The 17,901-nt window shown below is 39.5% G+C and overlaps 1 protein-coding gene across 1 annotated transcript in view; it reads left to right on the top strand.

Moving 5' to 3' along the window:
• Positions 1–17,901, top strand: part of Runx2 (RUNX family transcription factor 2) — a 141,453-nt gene that overhangs the window by 93,766 nt on the left and 29,786 nt on the right. The window contains 1 exon segment of the mRNA XM_029561583.1: positions 4,006–4,167. Within this exon segment, the coding sequence (XP_029417443.1) occupies positions 4,006–4,167 (162 nt within the window).

The raw sequence follows: 17,901 nt of genomic DNA, 5'->3' as shown, positions 1-17,901 counted from the left end.
GGACAATTATTCTTATTTGGCAGATAAACCACGTGGGGTCCCAAAGTTTCAAAGTCTTGCTCAGCATAGTGAGGAACTGTCAGCCAAGCCTAGTTTTGTCTCCATGGTCAATGGGTGTGGACACTTGGCCCCATTCACTTCAGCATGCTATACAGCTGTATTTTCTGGATGAGGAAACTGGAGATTCGGAGTTGGCTAACACAGTTGACATCATACAGCTCATGAATAGCAGGGCTATACCTCCAGCTCACATTCTCATTAGGGGCCTGTTTATTTCTCACTGTACTGGCTGCCTCTCTGCCTGGGAGAACCATTAAGACTGTATTTTACATCTAAGATAATCACCCTCATTCCTTTGTGATATATTTAATCATCTAAGTTATTTTGTACATTTTGTTGAGTTCCTCCCATTTTTCAGGCTGGGGATACTAACCTATTAAAAGCATGCTACATCAGTAGAATTGAGACACAAATCAAACTAGTCGGTCAGGAAGTTGTCTGGTATAGCTGGATTCAGACAAGGCAAATCCAAATTTTATTCCTGCACATTCCTATCATATAGCTGTGTGGTAGCTGTCTCTTTCATCTGTTAGAAATGTTCTTGGGGGGGCTGGAGAGATGGCTTAGTAGTTAAGAACACTGAATGCTCTTGCAGAAGACCCAGGTTCGAATCCCAGCACCCACATGGTAGCTAACAACTGTCCGTAACTCCAGTTCCAGGGGATCAGACAGCCTCTTCTGTCCTCCGTGGGTATTGCATGACATGGGTGCACTTACCTACATGTAGGCAATACACGCATACACATAAAAATATAAAAATAAGCTGGGCATGGTGGCGCACGCCTGTAGTCCCAGCATTTGGGAGGCAGAGGCAGGCAGATCTCTGTGAGTTCAAGGCCAGCCTGGTCTACATAGTGAGTTCCAGGACAGCTGAGGCTACTGGGAGACCCTGCTTCAAAAAGACAAAATAAAATAAAAAACAAACAAATAAATAAATAAATAAAAATAATAAATAAAAAAAATTTTTTAAATGTGCTTGGTACCAGACTCTTGTCCTTTACAAGACAGCTTTCCTGCTCCGTCAGGAGCAAATCTTTCTCCATCTGAAGATGATTTTCCATTTCTCTAAATAGCAACTTACATTCATGGTGTAAGGTAAGGAAGTATGTCAGTACCAGATGATAAGTAAGGTCAATGACTTGGAGTTGAAATGCTGCCAGTCTTTACAGCTCAGCCTTGAGAATTTAAAGAATAGAAGTTCATTATTTTAATGATTAATTATCCTTTAGATTGTTGATAGAGTTTGGCCCTTTTATTTAAATTGCAAACTTGGGTAAACAGTCTTTAAAATTGAAGTTGTTTTTTTTTTCCCTTCCTTATCTATTAATGTCAGTGAGCATCAGATAAATATGCAGATGTATTTAATTATTTTCACTCAAGGAAGTATGTCTTATTTAGACTGTCTTTAAATAAATTGTTTCCAAATTGAACAAATAAACAAGAAATAGCTGAAACTAAACAGCTTCATCTGCATAGAAAAACCTAGAGGTTTTAAAAGAGGAATCGTCTCTGGAAAAACCCATGTCTCACTGTATATTCATTTTTATAGGGAGACATAAGCCTGCATTGACTATTCAAATACACGAATAGTTTTTCAAAATTAAGTTGTTCATTTTGAAAAAGAAATGGTTTTGCTTTTTTGTTTGTTTTTTTTTTTTTAAGATAAGAGTGAACACTGGAGAGAGAGCTCAGAGGTTAGAAGCACATGCTGTTCTTTAGAGGACCTGTGTTCTGCTCCTGGCGTCCACATGGGGCAGTTCACAGTGCCTGTAACTCCAGCTTCAGGGAATCCAATGCCTTCTTCTGGCCTCTGAAGCCACTACAGTCAGGTACACTTAGACACACACACACGCACACCACCCCCACCCACCCATAATTACAATTAAAGATAAATCTTAAAAACAAAGAATGAGGGGCTGGAGAGATGGCTCAACAGCTAAGAACACTGGCTACTCTTGCAGAGAATCTGGGTTCAATCCCCAACACTCACATGGCTGCTAACAACTATCTGTAGCTCCAGTTCTAGGGAATCCAACACCCTCTTCTGCCCTCTGTGGGTCTTTCATGCATGCAATGTACTTATATACATGCAGGAAGCACTCATACACATAAAATAAAAATAAATTAAAAATTAAAACAAAGAATTTGCTTATGTAAAGTTTCCTGTGCTAGTTTTTTCCTGATAGTTTCCTCATGTTACCATGTATTTCTGTGGTCAGGTTATTATGAGACTCCTTTGATCAATGAGGAAAATAGGCTTGATGTTACTGAGAGGCTACCCCAAGATTATATAGAAAGTGGAAGTCTTGGGGCTGGAGAGATGGCTTAGTGATTAAGAGTACTGACCACTCTTACAAAAGACCCTGGTACAATTCCCAGAACCTACAGGGTGGCTAAAAGCCATCCATAACTCGAGTTCCAGGGTATCTGACGCCCTCTTCTGTTCTCCACAGGCACTGCACAACACGGGTGCATTTACATACATGCAGGCAATACACTCATACAAATAAAATAAAAATTAATTAATTAATTAAAATTAAAAAACCAAAAGTGGAAATCTCAGAGCTAATTCTGATCCTAGTTCCAAACATTCTGAAGTCTATGTATATAATGATATACCAACTAGCCTATAAAACAGCTACTATCCTATAAAAAGTCTGCTACATTGAAGTTAGCATAAAAATTTAGGTTAGCATTTAAAATGTGTTAAGTGAAATTTGCTTATGATTCTGTTAGTTAGCCTTTGAGAAAGAGCAAAACAGTTTGAAACTGCACGCTTTTTATTGGCATCTATAACAAATTTACCTTCTTTTTTCTTATACAGACTATCTTTTAATTCATCTTCTTAGTCTTGAGTTTCCAGCTCCATGGAGAAACTCCGTAGAGAAATATCAAAAGACGTTGTTTGTTCTTGGCAATTAATCTTAGTTTTCTGCCCATTATCTTTATTATCGGTGACTGTGGGTAACACTAGACCACAGTCCAAACACATGGCACTTTTACTTTTTTAAATTGGTTATTTTTTATTTTAGTGTATGAATGTATTGCCTGCATCTGTGTAAGTGCACCCATGTTGTACAATGCCTGTGGAAATCAGAAGGTGTTGGATTCCCTGAAACTGGAGTTACTGATGGTTATTAGCTGCCATGTGGGTGTTGGGAATTGAACCTTGGTCCTCTGCAAGAGCAGCCAGTGCTCATAACTGCTGAACCATCTCTCCATCCCCACATGACACTTTTTAAACAGATTTCAGTGGGATCAAAAAACATTTTCCTGTTTGGTATCATTTTCTTCCTATCAGAAGCACATATATTTGACACTCGACCTGGATAACAGTGACATTTCTCAGCTTTTAAATGACTGTCAGCTTTGAAATTAAATTTTATTTTTTTTCTTGACGGTTATTTTCTATTCTAACTTTAGTGTGGAATAATGTGTCCTGCTTCCTTCCTTCCTATTCCTTGTACATGCTGCCCCTTCAACTCACCCCCATCCTTGTTCTCTGTCTCCTGTACCATTCTGTTGACCTACCTGGAGGGAAAGCATACTGCCTGGAAATCATGGAATTGTGTTCTTTAAAACCAAGAAGTATATAAAAGGCACAGTCTACATCTCTTTAAAAGTTATACAAGTTAATTTTTCAAAACAGATAATTTAAAAGAAAACGTGCTCAGGAAGGAATGTTAGGGATACAGAGCATAAATAAAATAAATTCCACTTAAAAAAATAGATTGTTTTCTAAATGACCACTGAACTTTCTGAATAAAAATATTTATGCCTAAGATAGACAAATGGTCCTTATGCACGATCCATTTCGTTGCATTCATGGAGATGTCAAATCTGGAGTTTGGGCTATTCAAGGCATGAGAGGGAGAGACAGTGGGAGCAGTCCTTTCAATGTCTCTGAAGCATTCTGTTAATGTTTTTTTTTTTTTTTTTTTCCAGATCCCAGGCAGGCACAGTCTTCTCCGCCGTGGTCCTACGACCAGTCTTACCCGTCCTACCTGAGCCAGATGACGTCCCCATCCATCCACTCTACCACACCACTGTCTTCCACACGGGGTACTGGGCTACCTGCCATCACTGACGTGCCCAGGCGTATTTCAGGTAAAGAACAAGCTTTAACTAAAAGCCCACCCCTGTGCAAGGGCGAGGGTGGTGGTGATAGACCAAGCCTGTGTTCACGGTCCCTCTCAATTAGAGGCATGTGGGCAAGGGTGTGACAGTGGGCATCAGGTCTTCTGAATTCCGGGGTTATCAGACATTTGAACAGTTTAAATAGAGTGATTGAAAATCAAGCAGAAATACACTTTTCTTAAAATCAGGACATCTTTCCATGAAGCATACAGCATACTGTTGTCATGCTGTTGTGACAGCCCCAGAACCCAAATTCATTACTTTAAAGACACCTACCCCAAAACTTGTAGATCACAGAGAAAGTATGTGTATGCAATGATCTGGCCACCCTCTTCTCCATCCTGCAGAATTTAGCATAGGGAACCAGAAAGTACCAGTGAGGACTTCAGACAGACACATAAAATTAAAGGCTCTTACCCAGTCGTGTTGAGTCCTGAAAGTAAAGAAAAGAATCTCTCCATTTACTCTAATGCACAAATTCCAGCATCTCCCGCCCCTTTAACAGAAAGGTACAGTCCCACAGAAGCACACACCCACCCCGTCCTGTGCCATCCCACACTCTTCTCAGTGTTTGGGCCCCAAGCTCCCTTTTGACTCCACTCCTGGCCAGGTTAATGCCTTTCTTTCTCTCTCTTTGTGTTTCTGTCTGTTTCTCTCCCTCTCTCGTGTTCTGCAAAGCTCGAAGCCACTACTCTCTCCGCTGAGTCGCATCACTGCCAAGCTGAAGCTTCACCAGCAGGCTTGCAGGTTTCAAATAGTTCATATTCTTTATTTCTTTCAACTTGGGAGGAGGGAAGGCTTTGTTTTTGAAGCAAGTAGCAGGAAAGGGCTCCCTGGTCCTAGTGTCTTCATGTTTTCTACTGCCTTGGACTCCTGGGGGTGAGTAGGGAAAGGAGAGGGGTGGAGGAGAACTGCAAAGTCCTTTGGGAAACCATGTTACCACTTTTCATTTACCCCTGCTGCCATTCCACTTATGAATATTATGGCATCTATTGGGGGGCTGTACATAGTATAGAAATTTAGTTTTATCTCCTGTCTGAAATCACCATCTCCTTTAGGCAGATATCAGTCAAAGACCAGGAGAGGAAGGGTAAGATACAGAGGAGGTTAACAAGCTGGTATGGGGCTGAGGTCCCATGTTGATGGAGATGACTTAGTTCAGCATTCCATGTATATTTCCTACCAAAAGTCTACTTTATTTTACATAGGACCCAAATGACACCTAGACAGAACAGACTTGTGTAGACTTGCTTGGCTCTGGGGTCCCTTTGGGCTTCCATCTGACCAACCCTCTGTGGCTAAAACAACTTTTACTCCTTGAAACAGCCCCAGGGAACTTTCGTAGTTATAGAAACATGACCTGTAGGATATCCTTAGTGAGGTGTATTTGTATATGGATTCACTACGGAAACTGTCAAAAACGACTTTACAGAGTTGCTGCTTGACAGGACAGTCATTGGTGTTTGCCATTCTCATGTGTCATGTGGGAGACCAGATCATTTTGAGTCAGTTTACTGAAAATTCACTTAAAGCATTTGCATAGAACTATATTATAACTCCTTTCACTGCACAGAGGAGGTAGGAGTGGAAACCGGCTAGTTATGCAGCCATATGTTGATCTTTAGCCAAAGGTAGGAAGGAGCCCCTGCTTTAATCTGGTTTACAACCCAGTTTAGTCCAGTCTCCCCCCTCCCCAAGCATCTCTGTGAGTTGTGACTGATAAAGAAATAACATGGAGCCAAGGTGGGAGGTTTTGTATAAACATTAAAGAGAACAGAAAATCCCTCCTGTCAGCATGTGGGGAAACAGGAGGAAACAACCAGCCATGGACTGTCAGGGAACTGGAGGAACCCTGTTCCACTTGACCCTGCTCTTGGCTGTGGGGCTGAACCTACCTGATGGGCTTGGACCATGCTACCAGGACTGAGCACCTCCCCTACTTCCCAGGGCCCATCCCAAGTATTTTCTTAGACAGATGCTGCTTCATAGTTTCCCAGGGGCTGAGTTGCATAGTTTCTATTTTATTATTCTTCCCTTTAATGGTAAAGCTATCCTTAAGATCCACAATTTAGAGCCTCCTACAAGTGAGGCTTAAGGAAGATTTTGATGCTGTAGGAGATAAAACCCTTTGGATGGAGATATTACCTATGCCTCTGGTCTTCATCGTGCTCTGTGCTAAAGAATATTGTTAACCTGTAACATGAACAGATAAAATGTTAACCCCATCACCCTCCCCTAGCAGCCCTGTGGCCACTTTTTAAAGATGTTTTCCAGGATAGTTGAATTTTTGTGAACAGAAATTAATTCTCATCTCCCTGTCTAAAGGGTTACACAAAATTCACTTATGATGTTGGATGAGAAAGAATAAAAGTCTTCATTTATGGTAGGATTGAGGGTTTGCACCTAAATTTGAATCTTATACAAATATCAGACAAACTTTTCACCTGTCTAAAATTTAGGTTTAAAAAATTATTGATAGGAATGTAATGTTGATCCCTTATCATTATTCTAAGTGCTTAAGCTGTTCAGGGCAGACCTGACATATGGCATGTGACAGATTATAGCTGATATGTTGCAGCTAAAATTGTTTTAAAAATTGTATATCCATATGCCATTTGCAGGTAAGTCTTGGCTTAAATTAATAAAATAAATAGAAATCTAAAATTTTAAAAGAGTTTATTTGCTCAACAAATAAATGGATCACCACAGGACATATCTAAAATAAAAACATCCCTTTGAATATTTCAATATTTAAATGAGTTAATTCAGAAATATTCAATATAATATATAGCACATAGAATTGCTGAAACATTGGCATTATTGTTATTAAGATTTAAATGACCGTTTTATAGTGTTAAAAGAAGTTCACAAAAATGTCACTAAAGTATTAAGAAAAAAGTTTAATTTTATCATAAATAGAAAATGTTGAGTTGTACTTATATTTACTAGGCATGTTACTAGTCTGTTCCAAAGGACTCATGGGAATACAAGCAATCAGAAAGATCTGCTTCTAAAGAAATTGCAGTTGATCCTGAAACACCATTCGAAAGGAAAAGGCTGACTAAATCTATTTGAAGACCTTCAGAGGACCCAGTTTTACAACTTCTTTTATTAGCATCCTTTCCTCTAAGGAAATTTTCAGGAGTGTTTAAAGTCCTAGAATTTAATGAACTGTAGTAATGACAGTGATAGACTGCATAATTCATGCAGTCTTCCTCAAATCCTTTATGGAAGCCAGGTATAAACATAATAAAGTCCAATGAAATGGTAGAGGCAGGTTTTTCTAGGATTCCAATTTCATTGCTGAGAAAGTTTTAATATTAGATGTCTTAAAGTTCATAGGCACAAATAAAGATTTGGGACATATTTCTTTAATCTTAGCAGGCCTTAAATGTAAAAAGAACAATAGTTGAAATTACAGGTTCATAACTAAACAGTACGTAATTGTCATCTAATTGACAGATGGGGCCTCCTTGATAATAATGACTTTGGGTCATACTCGGTTAAATTGTAAAAGTCAAGTTCAATTTAACGAAAACCAACCTCATGATGTTACCATGCAGAAGAAGCCCTGTAGGGTCTGGTCCTCTTCCTCCACCATGTTTGTTACATTGCATAAGGCCTTATCATATAATTAAACTAAATTTACATAGCATCCCAACCATGTTCTCATTTCATCTTGTGTCATCCTGAAAGACTTTTTACTCCACAGAAGCAGCTTGTTATTTCTCAGTTCTTTTTTTTTTTTCCATCTTTTTGAGACAGGGTCTCCCTGTAGCCCCAGCTGTCCTGGAACTAACTCACTATGTAGACCAGGCTGGCCTTGAACTCACAGAAATCTGCCTGTCTCTGCCTCCCAAGTGCTGGGATTAAAGGCGTGCACTATCACGCCCGGCTCTCAGTTCTTTTTTTTAAAAAATATTTAATTTATTTATTTCATGTGTATGAATACATCACCTGTATGTGTGTAAGTGCACCTGTGTGGTACAATGCCACCAGAAGTCAGAAGAGGGCGTCAGATCCCCTGGAACTGGAATTATGGATGGTTTTTAGTCACCATGTGGGTGCTGGGAACTGAATCTGGATCTTCTGCAAGAGCAGCTGGTGCTCTTAACCACTAAGCCATCTCTCCAACCCCTTTTCTCAGTGATTGTTTTATAAAAAAACAAGTTTGACAAAGCAAAGACCAGCAGACTGTGCACGGCCCAAATCACAGGATGGCTTTGTGATTGTAACAATGTTGTCACCGATGATTTGGGGGCTGTCTAAGGCACCAGTGAGGCTTGATACAAAGATTATAATTACTTTTCTGGAGGTCATTTCAAAATACTCTATAAGTAATTGTTGACCTTCAGAATATATTTGGTGTAATAATCCTGCCACAGAAAGAAAGGATGACAGTTGAATCTGATTCTTGACCTATGTATGAGTCAGAAAGGTGCTCTTGTTCCTTCCTAAAGCTCAACTACAGGGTTTCCCACTTAGGTTGACTCTTCCCCATCCCTCCCATCTGCAGTAACTTTGAGCAACCCAGATGTGTACTCCCTCTGTGCCATACATGAGGTGGAAGGGACTGACAAAGGCATTTCTCTGTAGTCTTGTCACAGTGGGCCTCTGAGGCTCTCTGGGGTTCTTGTAGAAACGTGTTGGAGAGACCCAAGGAAGGGTCATCATAGATGACGCTGTCTGAATTACTTTGGGAGAAGCCACTATAAGTTGTATGAAAAAAATATTTATTGTTTTTTTTTTAAGATTTTTTTTTCTGGAGTCCCCCCCCCTTTCCTTTTTGTTTGTTTGTTTGTTTAAGCAAATAATCTTGAAACTCTTCTTTCAAAATATCTTAGTATCAAAACAACTCCAGTCAACTGTACATGGCTGATGAAGATGTTCCCATTTTTATGACTCTCAGCTGCTAAAATCTGGTATTTTCAAAAGTCAGCAGAATAGGCATTAGCCTAATAAATAAGTCACCAAAAATTATTTTATCACTACCACAAAACCCAGAAAAACCCATTTGATCATTTGAGGTCTGTCAGGAGGACTGGTCCATGTAATTTCAAACTGAGTGACATTGGATGTAGCTCATTTTAAAAACATCCCTCATGACCCAGTCTCTGTCAAGTCTCCAGAATCTAGGTTTTAAGTCAATAGCTTCAGTAATGTGACACATATATGTGAGTGTTTATTTCAGCAAAGCAGTTCTCAAGTTGCTCGAGAGGGAACAACGCCTTCAGTAAGTTTAAAAGAAAACTCTAGCAATTAATACTAATAAACCAGAAAGTTAAAACAACTGCTGTAAAACACTACAGCACCTACTTTTTTACTACAGACCCATTCCTTTATTAAGAGCCACCTGTTGGTAAACGTACCTCTGCCACAGCAAGTAATTAAGTTTAATGGGAGACGCTCTTATATTGAAGAGGGTCTCTGTTTAAAGCCATGGAGGGGGAAGTTATTAAATTTAATGGACCCTAAACAAAGGCAAGTCCTGTGTTAATAAATGCAGGCTCAATATTCTTTTCTGTTATATCAACTATGATTGATTGGAGCATTTTCTCATATTGAAGTCAAAGTTCACCTTGTTTTCTCTAAAAATTGTCTACCTTCTGACAAAAGCAAATGCTGATTTAATCCTACCTGGGCCATAGTGTACTCTAACTTTTGGTTTACTGGTGCTGAGGAGCAAAGATATGGTTTCCCATCATACCATATCAGTTGGAGATTGTTGGCTCAGCTCACGGGGCTGAGTAAGCTTGGTTATGTGACTAATTACAGTTATTTGTAGTTAGACAGAGGTACCAACGCTCAGAATGTAACTTATGCACATGGCTCAATTTTTAAAAAAATATATGGATCTTGTCAGTTGTTTTTGTGGGGATTTATTTCTGACACATGTACAACAGTCCACACATAGGGAAAAGATTTAGTAATGAAAGGGATCATGCTTTTGCAGGGATGGCAGGCATGAGGTTATAAATTTTATTGAAAGACGTGCTGCAATCTCTTTCCTCTCACTGAGGTCAACATGAGAACTAGTGTACACCTCATTTCACTGGAAGTATTGATTTTCTCTTGATACTGGGGCTTCTGTGGTGTTCAGGGATCTGAGAAGAGGGTGGGGACAATTTAACTGAGGAAACCTGAGTTTTAGTTTGAGTGTCACTAAGGATTCTTGGTGCTGTTCTCAGATGCATCATTTGACTTACTGTCCCTTAGTGGTTCCGTGTAGCTAAATGACTCAGAATTACCCAGCCATATGTCTCAGAGGTTCTAGAAGGAAAAAAAAAAGTGATGTCTGTCTGGCCGCTTACCAAATGAATGCTTGTGAGAAAAACAAGCTGCATGATTAGTTTTAAAAGAATAGAAAAATGCTGTTATATATGTGATTTAAATTAATTTGAGCAGTTTTAGCTTTATAGGAAGACTGAATAGAAAGTACATTTTGTACATCCTCACACAGCCTCCCATTCTCTTACTATTTACAGCTTGCATTTATTACCATTGAATACTGATATATTGTTATGAAATCAAGCCCACGGTCTATCTTAGGGCACATTCTTTATGTTGTTTAAGGGTCTCGAAAATTGAATTATGTCATGGTTCGTTCATTGCACAATGACACAGACTCGGTTCCCTGTCCTGAACCTACCATACCCCTATTCATAACTCCTCTTTTTTTTCCTTCCAAACCCCTAACAAACACAGATATCTTTATGCATCAGTTTTAGCTTTTCAAGAATGTCATATAGTTGGAATTGTAACAATATATGGCTTTTTCAGAATTTTTTCTTTCACTTAGCAATTTGTTTCCTCCATGTCTTTTTTTCTGGTGCAATGGAAAATTTTTCTGTTAGTAAGTAGTATCCTGTTAGAAGAATGCTATTATTTATTTCTAAAGTGTATAGATATTCTCTCTGCATCTTTAGTCATTGACTCGGTAACTGATATTTTTAGATAACTTCCTAATCATTCACCTTAATACAATCATTTATATGGACGCAAATGTAGAACAGACTTAGTTAAAAGTCACAGTCCCTTTATGCTCCGAGTTGATTCTCTGAGATAAAGGTGCTTCTTTTCTCTCTCAAGGCCTGGCGGTCCTGGAGAACCCAGTGCCGCTTTCCATTCCTGCAGCTGGTCTTAGTTCTGGTGGCCCCTGTCCCTTCTTCGCATGCATCCCATTCCTGACCAACGCTTTCCTCTTAGTGAACCTTTCTGCTGTTTGCACTGTACTCCACATCATCTCAGTATTCTGCACACACGTCTCCTTGTCTGTATCTCCCCAAGAAGTCATGTACTGTATGATTTCCAGGAAATAGTGGTTGATGATTGCTGATAGGAAGAGAACAGGGACTCTGCAGGGTTGTTTCAAGTTAGTTCTGGGTAACTTGAAAGGTAAGCTTTTCAAGGACAGTGACTGTCTTACGTATTCTTGAATCCTTGTAGCTTAGCACAGATTTGGCATGTAGTTGGTGCTTAATAATGTACAATGAAACAGCTATTGGTGAGAAAGAGGAGAGAAAAAACAAAAAGAAGATAATCACATAGAAGGATTTAAAAAGAGGGGGCTGGGAAGATGGCTCATTGGGTAAATGTGCTTGTCACCAAGCCTGACAACCTGCTTCAATCCTGGAAACCCACATGGCGGAAGGAGAGGACGGACTCCCAAAAGTTGTCCTCTGATCTCCACGTATGTTCTGTGGCACACACAGGCACACACACACACACACACACACACACACACACACTACACACACACACACACAATAAATAAATGACTAAATAAATGTAATTAACATATATTTCTTAAAAAGAAGGAAAACGGAAGAAAAAAAGATTTTGTTCACCTGGAACAACAAAAGAAGAGAAAAATAAGAGACCTACTGCCGATAGCGACAGGAAGTAGCACAGCACAGTGTGCATAAGCAGTATGTATTTTTATCTCCAAGCCTTTTTGCAATGTGTTTCATATTTAGAATACATATCAGGACTTCATCTGTTTCCAGAACTTGCTGCTAACTGTTAGTAATACTGCCAAAACATACCCCAAGTCCAACTTGAAGCCAAATGATCAAATAGAATTTCTGATTTCTAATTCAGAGTCTGACATTAATTATAGCCATCAGGCAATAAAGTGTCACTGTCTTTCCTGAGAAAATGATGGAAGTTACATTAACTCAATTGTAAACTGAATGCAAAGCTATTCTAGAACAAAGCAAAAGCTCCGTTTTTGACAGCTGTCGTTTCTCATGAAGTCTCATCTTCTTTATGCTGAGTTTTCCTCATGCTTCCCCTCCCCCTTTTTTCCCTTTCCTGTGTGATAAGGTTTCATATCACCTTGTTGTCCTGGTTAGTGATCTCTGGGTATGTAACAGTTTGTCTGTATCCTTCATGCCTGGTACCCAGAGTCAAACTCCACCTTGATGCTCAGCCTCTGTGTTTACAGGCTGCAGCAGCCATTGTAACCACATCATACAGTGGCCCCATATTTACCACTTTGTTGAGTGCATTTTCCCATTTGTTTTTACAGCTGCTGTTTTAGATTCAAGTATTATACATTATAGTTACTCCCATTAGATTTTATTTCATTTAATTCAGGGGATTTCTGCATGCCAAGAACTCCTTAGATTCTAATAATAATGTTATTAACTGCTTATACTGCTTCCTACGTAAGCTGTCTTCCTCCAATCACTCCAAATCAGCTCAAAAATATTTTACATATACTTAAAATGTGCCAAGACAGGCAAGGAATGAAAGACTTAGAAATGGAATCTTTACACTAAAGACACATCTTCTGTCCTTATCTGGGAGACAGTGGTAAGCCAATATGACATGGCACGTTGTGATACAGCCCAGAGTGCTCAGCGTTTTAGTGAAAGGAGCCCTCCTCTGCCTTTTGTTCCATTAACAATTATATTTTCAACATTGAATGTTCCTGTGTTATATTTGGCTTCATAACAATTTTTAAGATTTAACAAGACTATGTGAGATCTTGTATTTTCCTCACTAGATTGAAAGGTCCCTAGGCCCAGGGCCTAGCAGCCTTCTAATCCTTTGCTATCTTTCCATAACTCCGACTAGATTGAAAGTTCCCCTAGGCCACAGGCTTGGCTTACAGATCCTTTCTGTCTCTCTGTAATTCCTATTTCTGTACTCGGTTTGCATTTGCTCATGAGAAGCACTTGCCTCCCACAGGAAAGTCTGCCCAATAGCCAGTGCTGCAAGGTTAGGGTTCATTACGTCAACTGTCATTTGAGATTGGCTAATGCATCCAGAGGTGGGGTTCTGCAGGAGCTGAATGACCATTGCTATTGACCTTAATTTCACATTCCATAAGTACATATGTGGTCCCAGTATGTGATCCATTATGGAATTGGCTAACATCTCTGCTAAAATGAAACAACACAGTTCATCCTGATATGCTTGCACATGTGCAACTCACTGCAGCTAGAATAGATACAACATGCAAATATTCTTGACAGGCATATAATTTGTTGTGTTAATAAACATCAATCAGGGCAATGCATTCTTCAGGAACAACAGAATAATTGAAATCATGTGCGCTTAGCATTGATTTCACTATTTCTGAGGAAATTGTGATTGTCACTGCTGGTAGAAAGCTTAGAGAATTAGAGTCTGCAGAGTTTGGGTCCTTGGACAAGACTCCTGTGTTAAACTTCACCCACCCAGGGCTCAGGGACCATTGTAAGAGACAGGGAAGAAAGTACATGACTATATAGAAACAGAGTCTTACAGGCCCCTGGGACCTTGCTCATATGAACCTATAGCAATGGTGTCAGTGTGCACAAGGCCCATGCAAAATCAAGCAGACAAAACCCCAGCACAGAACTGTGGAAATGGGCAGCAGGCCCCAAACTTAGCCAAAGAACTATTGGGCAGCTGATTACTGTTGGGTGAGGAAGAACTGATCTTTAAGAGAGTGACTCTAGATAGGCTGATTAGAACCCAGTGGATGAACTTGTACTGTGGGACATCTGGGGACACTAACTTGACTCAGTAGGCCTTAACATAAATAACCGAATTCATGGAATCCAGTGTATGTGGTCGCTATGGGACGGTGCCGGTGGGGAAGGGGGTATAAAGGTGATTAACATGGTCTGTATGAAATATACAAAAAATTCAATAAAAATATGCCAAAAGAAAAGAAAAGGCCAGGGAAATTGTATTGTTGTTTTACATAAGCCGTGGGGTTTACTAATATGTAGAAATAGTTATAAGGGAAACTGTAGAACAGGGGCAACCAAACAAGTCAGTCTTCTCCTTGATAATTAAAATCTTAAATGACAATATGCAAATAATAGAACTTTAACTCTAGTTGTTTTGGGTCATTTGTAGAAAATACTTTAATTTGAACAGTTCAAAGTGATTTCCTGACTTCCTTTTAATTTGTTTTCATGAAAATCAAACAGGAAGATGTATATTTATTATTAAATTGGGTCAGAATGTAAGCAACTTGGTGGACCTCCTTTGACTGACAATACAGTCCAGATTCCAGTTTTTATGAGACTCAAGAAATGAGTGAAAGTCATATAAAGTGCCGCTCAAAAAAAAAATTGTTCTTAAATCTCCAAGGACACATTTCTACTCAGGAAGATGTTGACCTGTCTTTTCCAGAGAGACTGTGTCCTTAAGGGACCATCTCAGAAATACAACCAAGCATGGCCGACTGAGATAACACCAGTGTTTTCTCCCCTCCCCTCCCTCTTCCTCCCTTTCATCTCTCCTTCTTTGTCCTCCCTCCTTTCTGCCTCTCTCTCTCTCTCTCTCTCTCTCTCTCTCTCTCTCTCTCTCGGTGCTGGGCATAGAACCTAGGGCCTTGCATATGCTAGACAGGCACTCTGATACTGAGCTACATCCCAGCTCATGACCAGTGTTTTCATATCTAAAGTTCAGTGCTCTCTCCAGCCAAAGCAATCACCCTTCCAGCTCTCTGTGGTAATCAGTAATAATGTTATAGTTAATGGAATAATAACAACAAATAAAATAATGGTTATAAACACACTCTACTCTGTGCCAAGAAGAGCAGTGAATCATGACAAATCAATAGTAGACTCGTTGATGTGGCTGCAATAAATTCATATATAGTTAAGAAGAACCATTCCTAAATAAAGACTCTGAAGCAAATAAAAACAGGCTTAGGAGAAAAAAAATCTGGTAACAGTGTTGTGCTCTTCTTCATGGAAGAAAACAACCCATAAGGCCTCCAGCTGTATCTTAGGAAGACAGTATATTATTATTATTAGGAAGACAATGTATGGGCAGTGTGCTTAAAGTACACGGAGAATTGATGTGTATAATTTCAAAAGTGGAAGACTGTACCCCTCCAGGAAGTTCATGGAGAAGGTTAAAAGTTCTCTGACCTTAAAGGTTGGCAGGTGTCAAAGGACCCCTTGAAGGATTAATAAAACTTCACATAACCTTTTTGATCCAGCAAATAGTTGAATTGGATATGCCTCCCAAAGGAGCACTGGACCCAATGCTGATAAAGTAGCAATTGCTCAATCAAATCGTGTTCACTGGTTTTATCAGGAAGACATTTCTTCCAGGGTTCAGGCATGTGTCATAGTGATTGGCTAATCAGAGCATTGTTGCTACTGTGTTGGGCACATGATTTGGCTGGGAATAGAGAAACCTGTCTTTTGGATGGATCCCCCTCTGTGTTCTTGAGTGGTCAATGGACTTCTGTGGGTTTTAGTTTTCCTCATGTGTGAACTGAATTTGTTGGGCTAGATGTCACTGAGACTAAACTAAAGCTCCAGAGGGTAGACTTTCTATACAGGAAAGACTTAGGAATCATCATACCAGAAAACTAAGTAGTACTGTTAATAACTACATCAAAAGCAAGGATAGTATTTCGATGAAGAACTCGATTAACAGGAACAAAACCCAATAGATGTCAAAGAAAGCTGTGTTTTTGGTGCTTGAATTGGTTAATTATGATGGTTAATTAATGCCAAAAAGTTGTGTGTTCGGACCTTGTCCCCTGATCCCAGTTCAACCTCTGCTTAAGGTAGTGTTGAGAGAGAGAGAGAGAGAGAAGAGAGAGAGCACAGAGTGAACATCACAAATTTAATATTTAAAATTAAGGGATTTAATTTATTGATATGATGCATGAATTTATCTAGTTGATCTGTGTTAATCCCCTTTACCTAAGGATGGGTGTGATTAAAACACAAGAACAAGCTAATTTTTCTGGGAGCAGCAGTGCCTCTCTGTAACCCAGCTACTCAGGAAGATCACTTGAGCCCAGGGGTTTAAGGGTGACACAGGAAGACCCCATCTCAGAAGAAATAATGACAAAAACAACATCAAATACAAAAGAACAAGCTAATTATTTTTAGAAGGGAATAAATGAGATTAGAGGATGGGATTTCTATTTTAAGGAAATTAGATATAGTTAAAGAAAACATGAATTATAACAGGGGTTCTTTTATTGAGTCATTGCTATCATAGTGTTTTATGGCCACATGATAAAAATATTTCTGTTTTAAAAATATTTTATTTATTATTTTTAAATTTTATGTGTATGAGTGTTTTGCCTGCATATGTGTAAGTGAACCTGTGTTGTGCAGTGCCCACGGAGGTTAGAAAAGGGCACTGTATCCCCTGGAAGTGGAGTTATGGACAGTTGTTAGCCCCCATGTGAGTGCTGGCAATTGAACCTGGGTCCTCTCCAAGAGCAGCCAGTGCTCTTAACTGCTGAGCCATCTCTCCAGCCCCAGTAAAAATATTTCTTAGTGTAAATGATTACCAATGCTAAATGTATTCATTTATTGAACACCATTCACAGGTATAGTGGTGAACAAGGCAGAGAAACTCCTGGAGCTTTTGCTATTGTCAGATGGGAGAGTGATTAAACACTCTTGTGAGCCGACTCCTGGTTTAAGTCTGATTCCATAGCTAGTGAGGGATCTAGCTCATTGATACCTCAGTCTTTTCATTGATAAAATGGGCGTTTAGTAACAAATAATAATAGTATGTGCCTCAAACATCTATGTAGATCACTGAAGGATAATCAATGTGTAGAGGCCTTAAAATAATGTCTGGTACCTAGTGCATGTTAGCTGTTACTGTGAAAAGGAGCTCAGTTGTAAATAAGAACTTATTAGAGATATGTTCTAAGCGAAACGTAAGCTAGATGGATATGAGAAGGTGTCAGCATTGACTGAAAGCCAAATAACCAGGAATTGATCCCATGAAGATCGAGGGACAGAAGCTCCAGGTGGTGGACAAAGGTAACAAAAGGTCTGTTGGGACTGGCAAGATGGCTCAGCAGGTGGAGATGCTTGCTGCATGAGCCTGGTCATTTGAGTTTGATCTTCAGATCCCACAGTGGAAGGAGAGAAACAACCTCTAAAGTGAGATCCTGTGTGTACGAAGGTGTCAGCATTGACTGAAAGCCAAATAACCAGGAATTGATCCCATGAAGATCGAGGGACAGAAGCTCCAGGTGGTGGACAAAGGTAACAAAAGGTCTGTTGGGACTGGCAAGATGGCTCAGCAGGTGGAGATGCTTGCTGCATGAGCCTGGTCATTTGAGTTTGATCTTCAGATCCCACAGTGGAAGGAGAGAAACAACCTCTAAAGTGAGATCCTGTGTGTACGCATGCATACACATATAATAATAATAATAATAATAATAATAATAATAATAATAATAAACAATACTCTTTAAATTAAAAG

The sequence above is a fragment of the Nannospalax galili genome, unplaced genomic scaffold (genome assembly GCF_000622305.1).
Source record: "Nannospalax galili isolate Female #2095 unplaced genomic scaffold, S.galili_v1.0 scaffold653, whole genome shotgun sequence".
Taxonomy (NCBI): Eukaryota; Metazoa; Chordata; class Mammalia; order Rodentia; family Spalacidae; genus Nannospalax; species Nannospalax galili.
The sequence above is the reverse complement of the archived record's forward strand: the minus strand, read 5'-3'. Positions and strand labels throughout refer to the sequence as shown.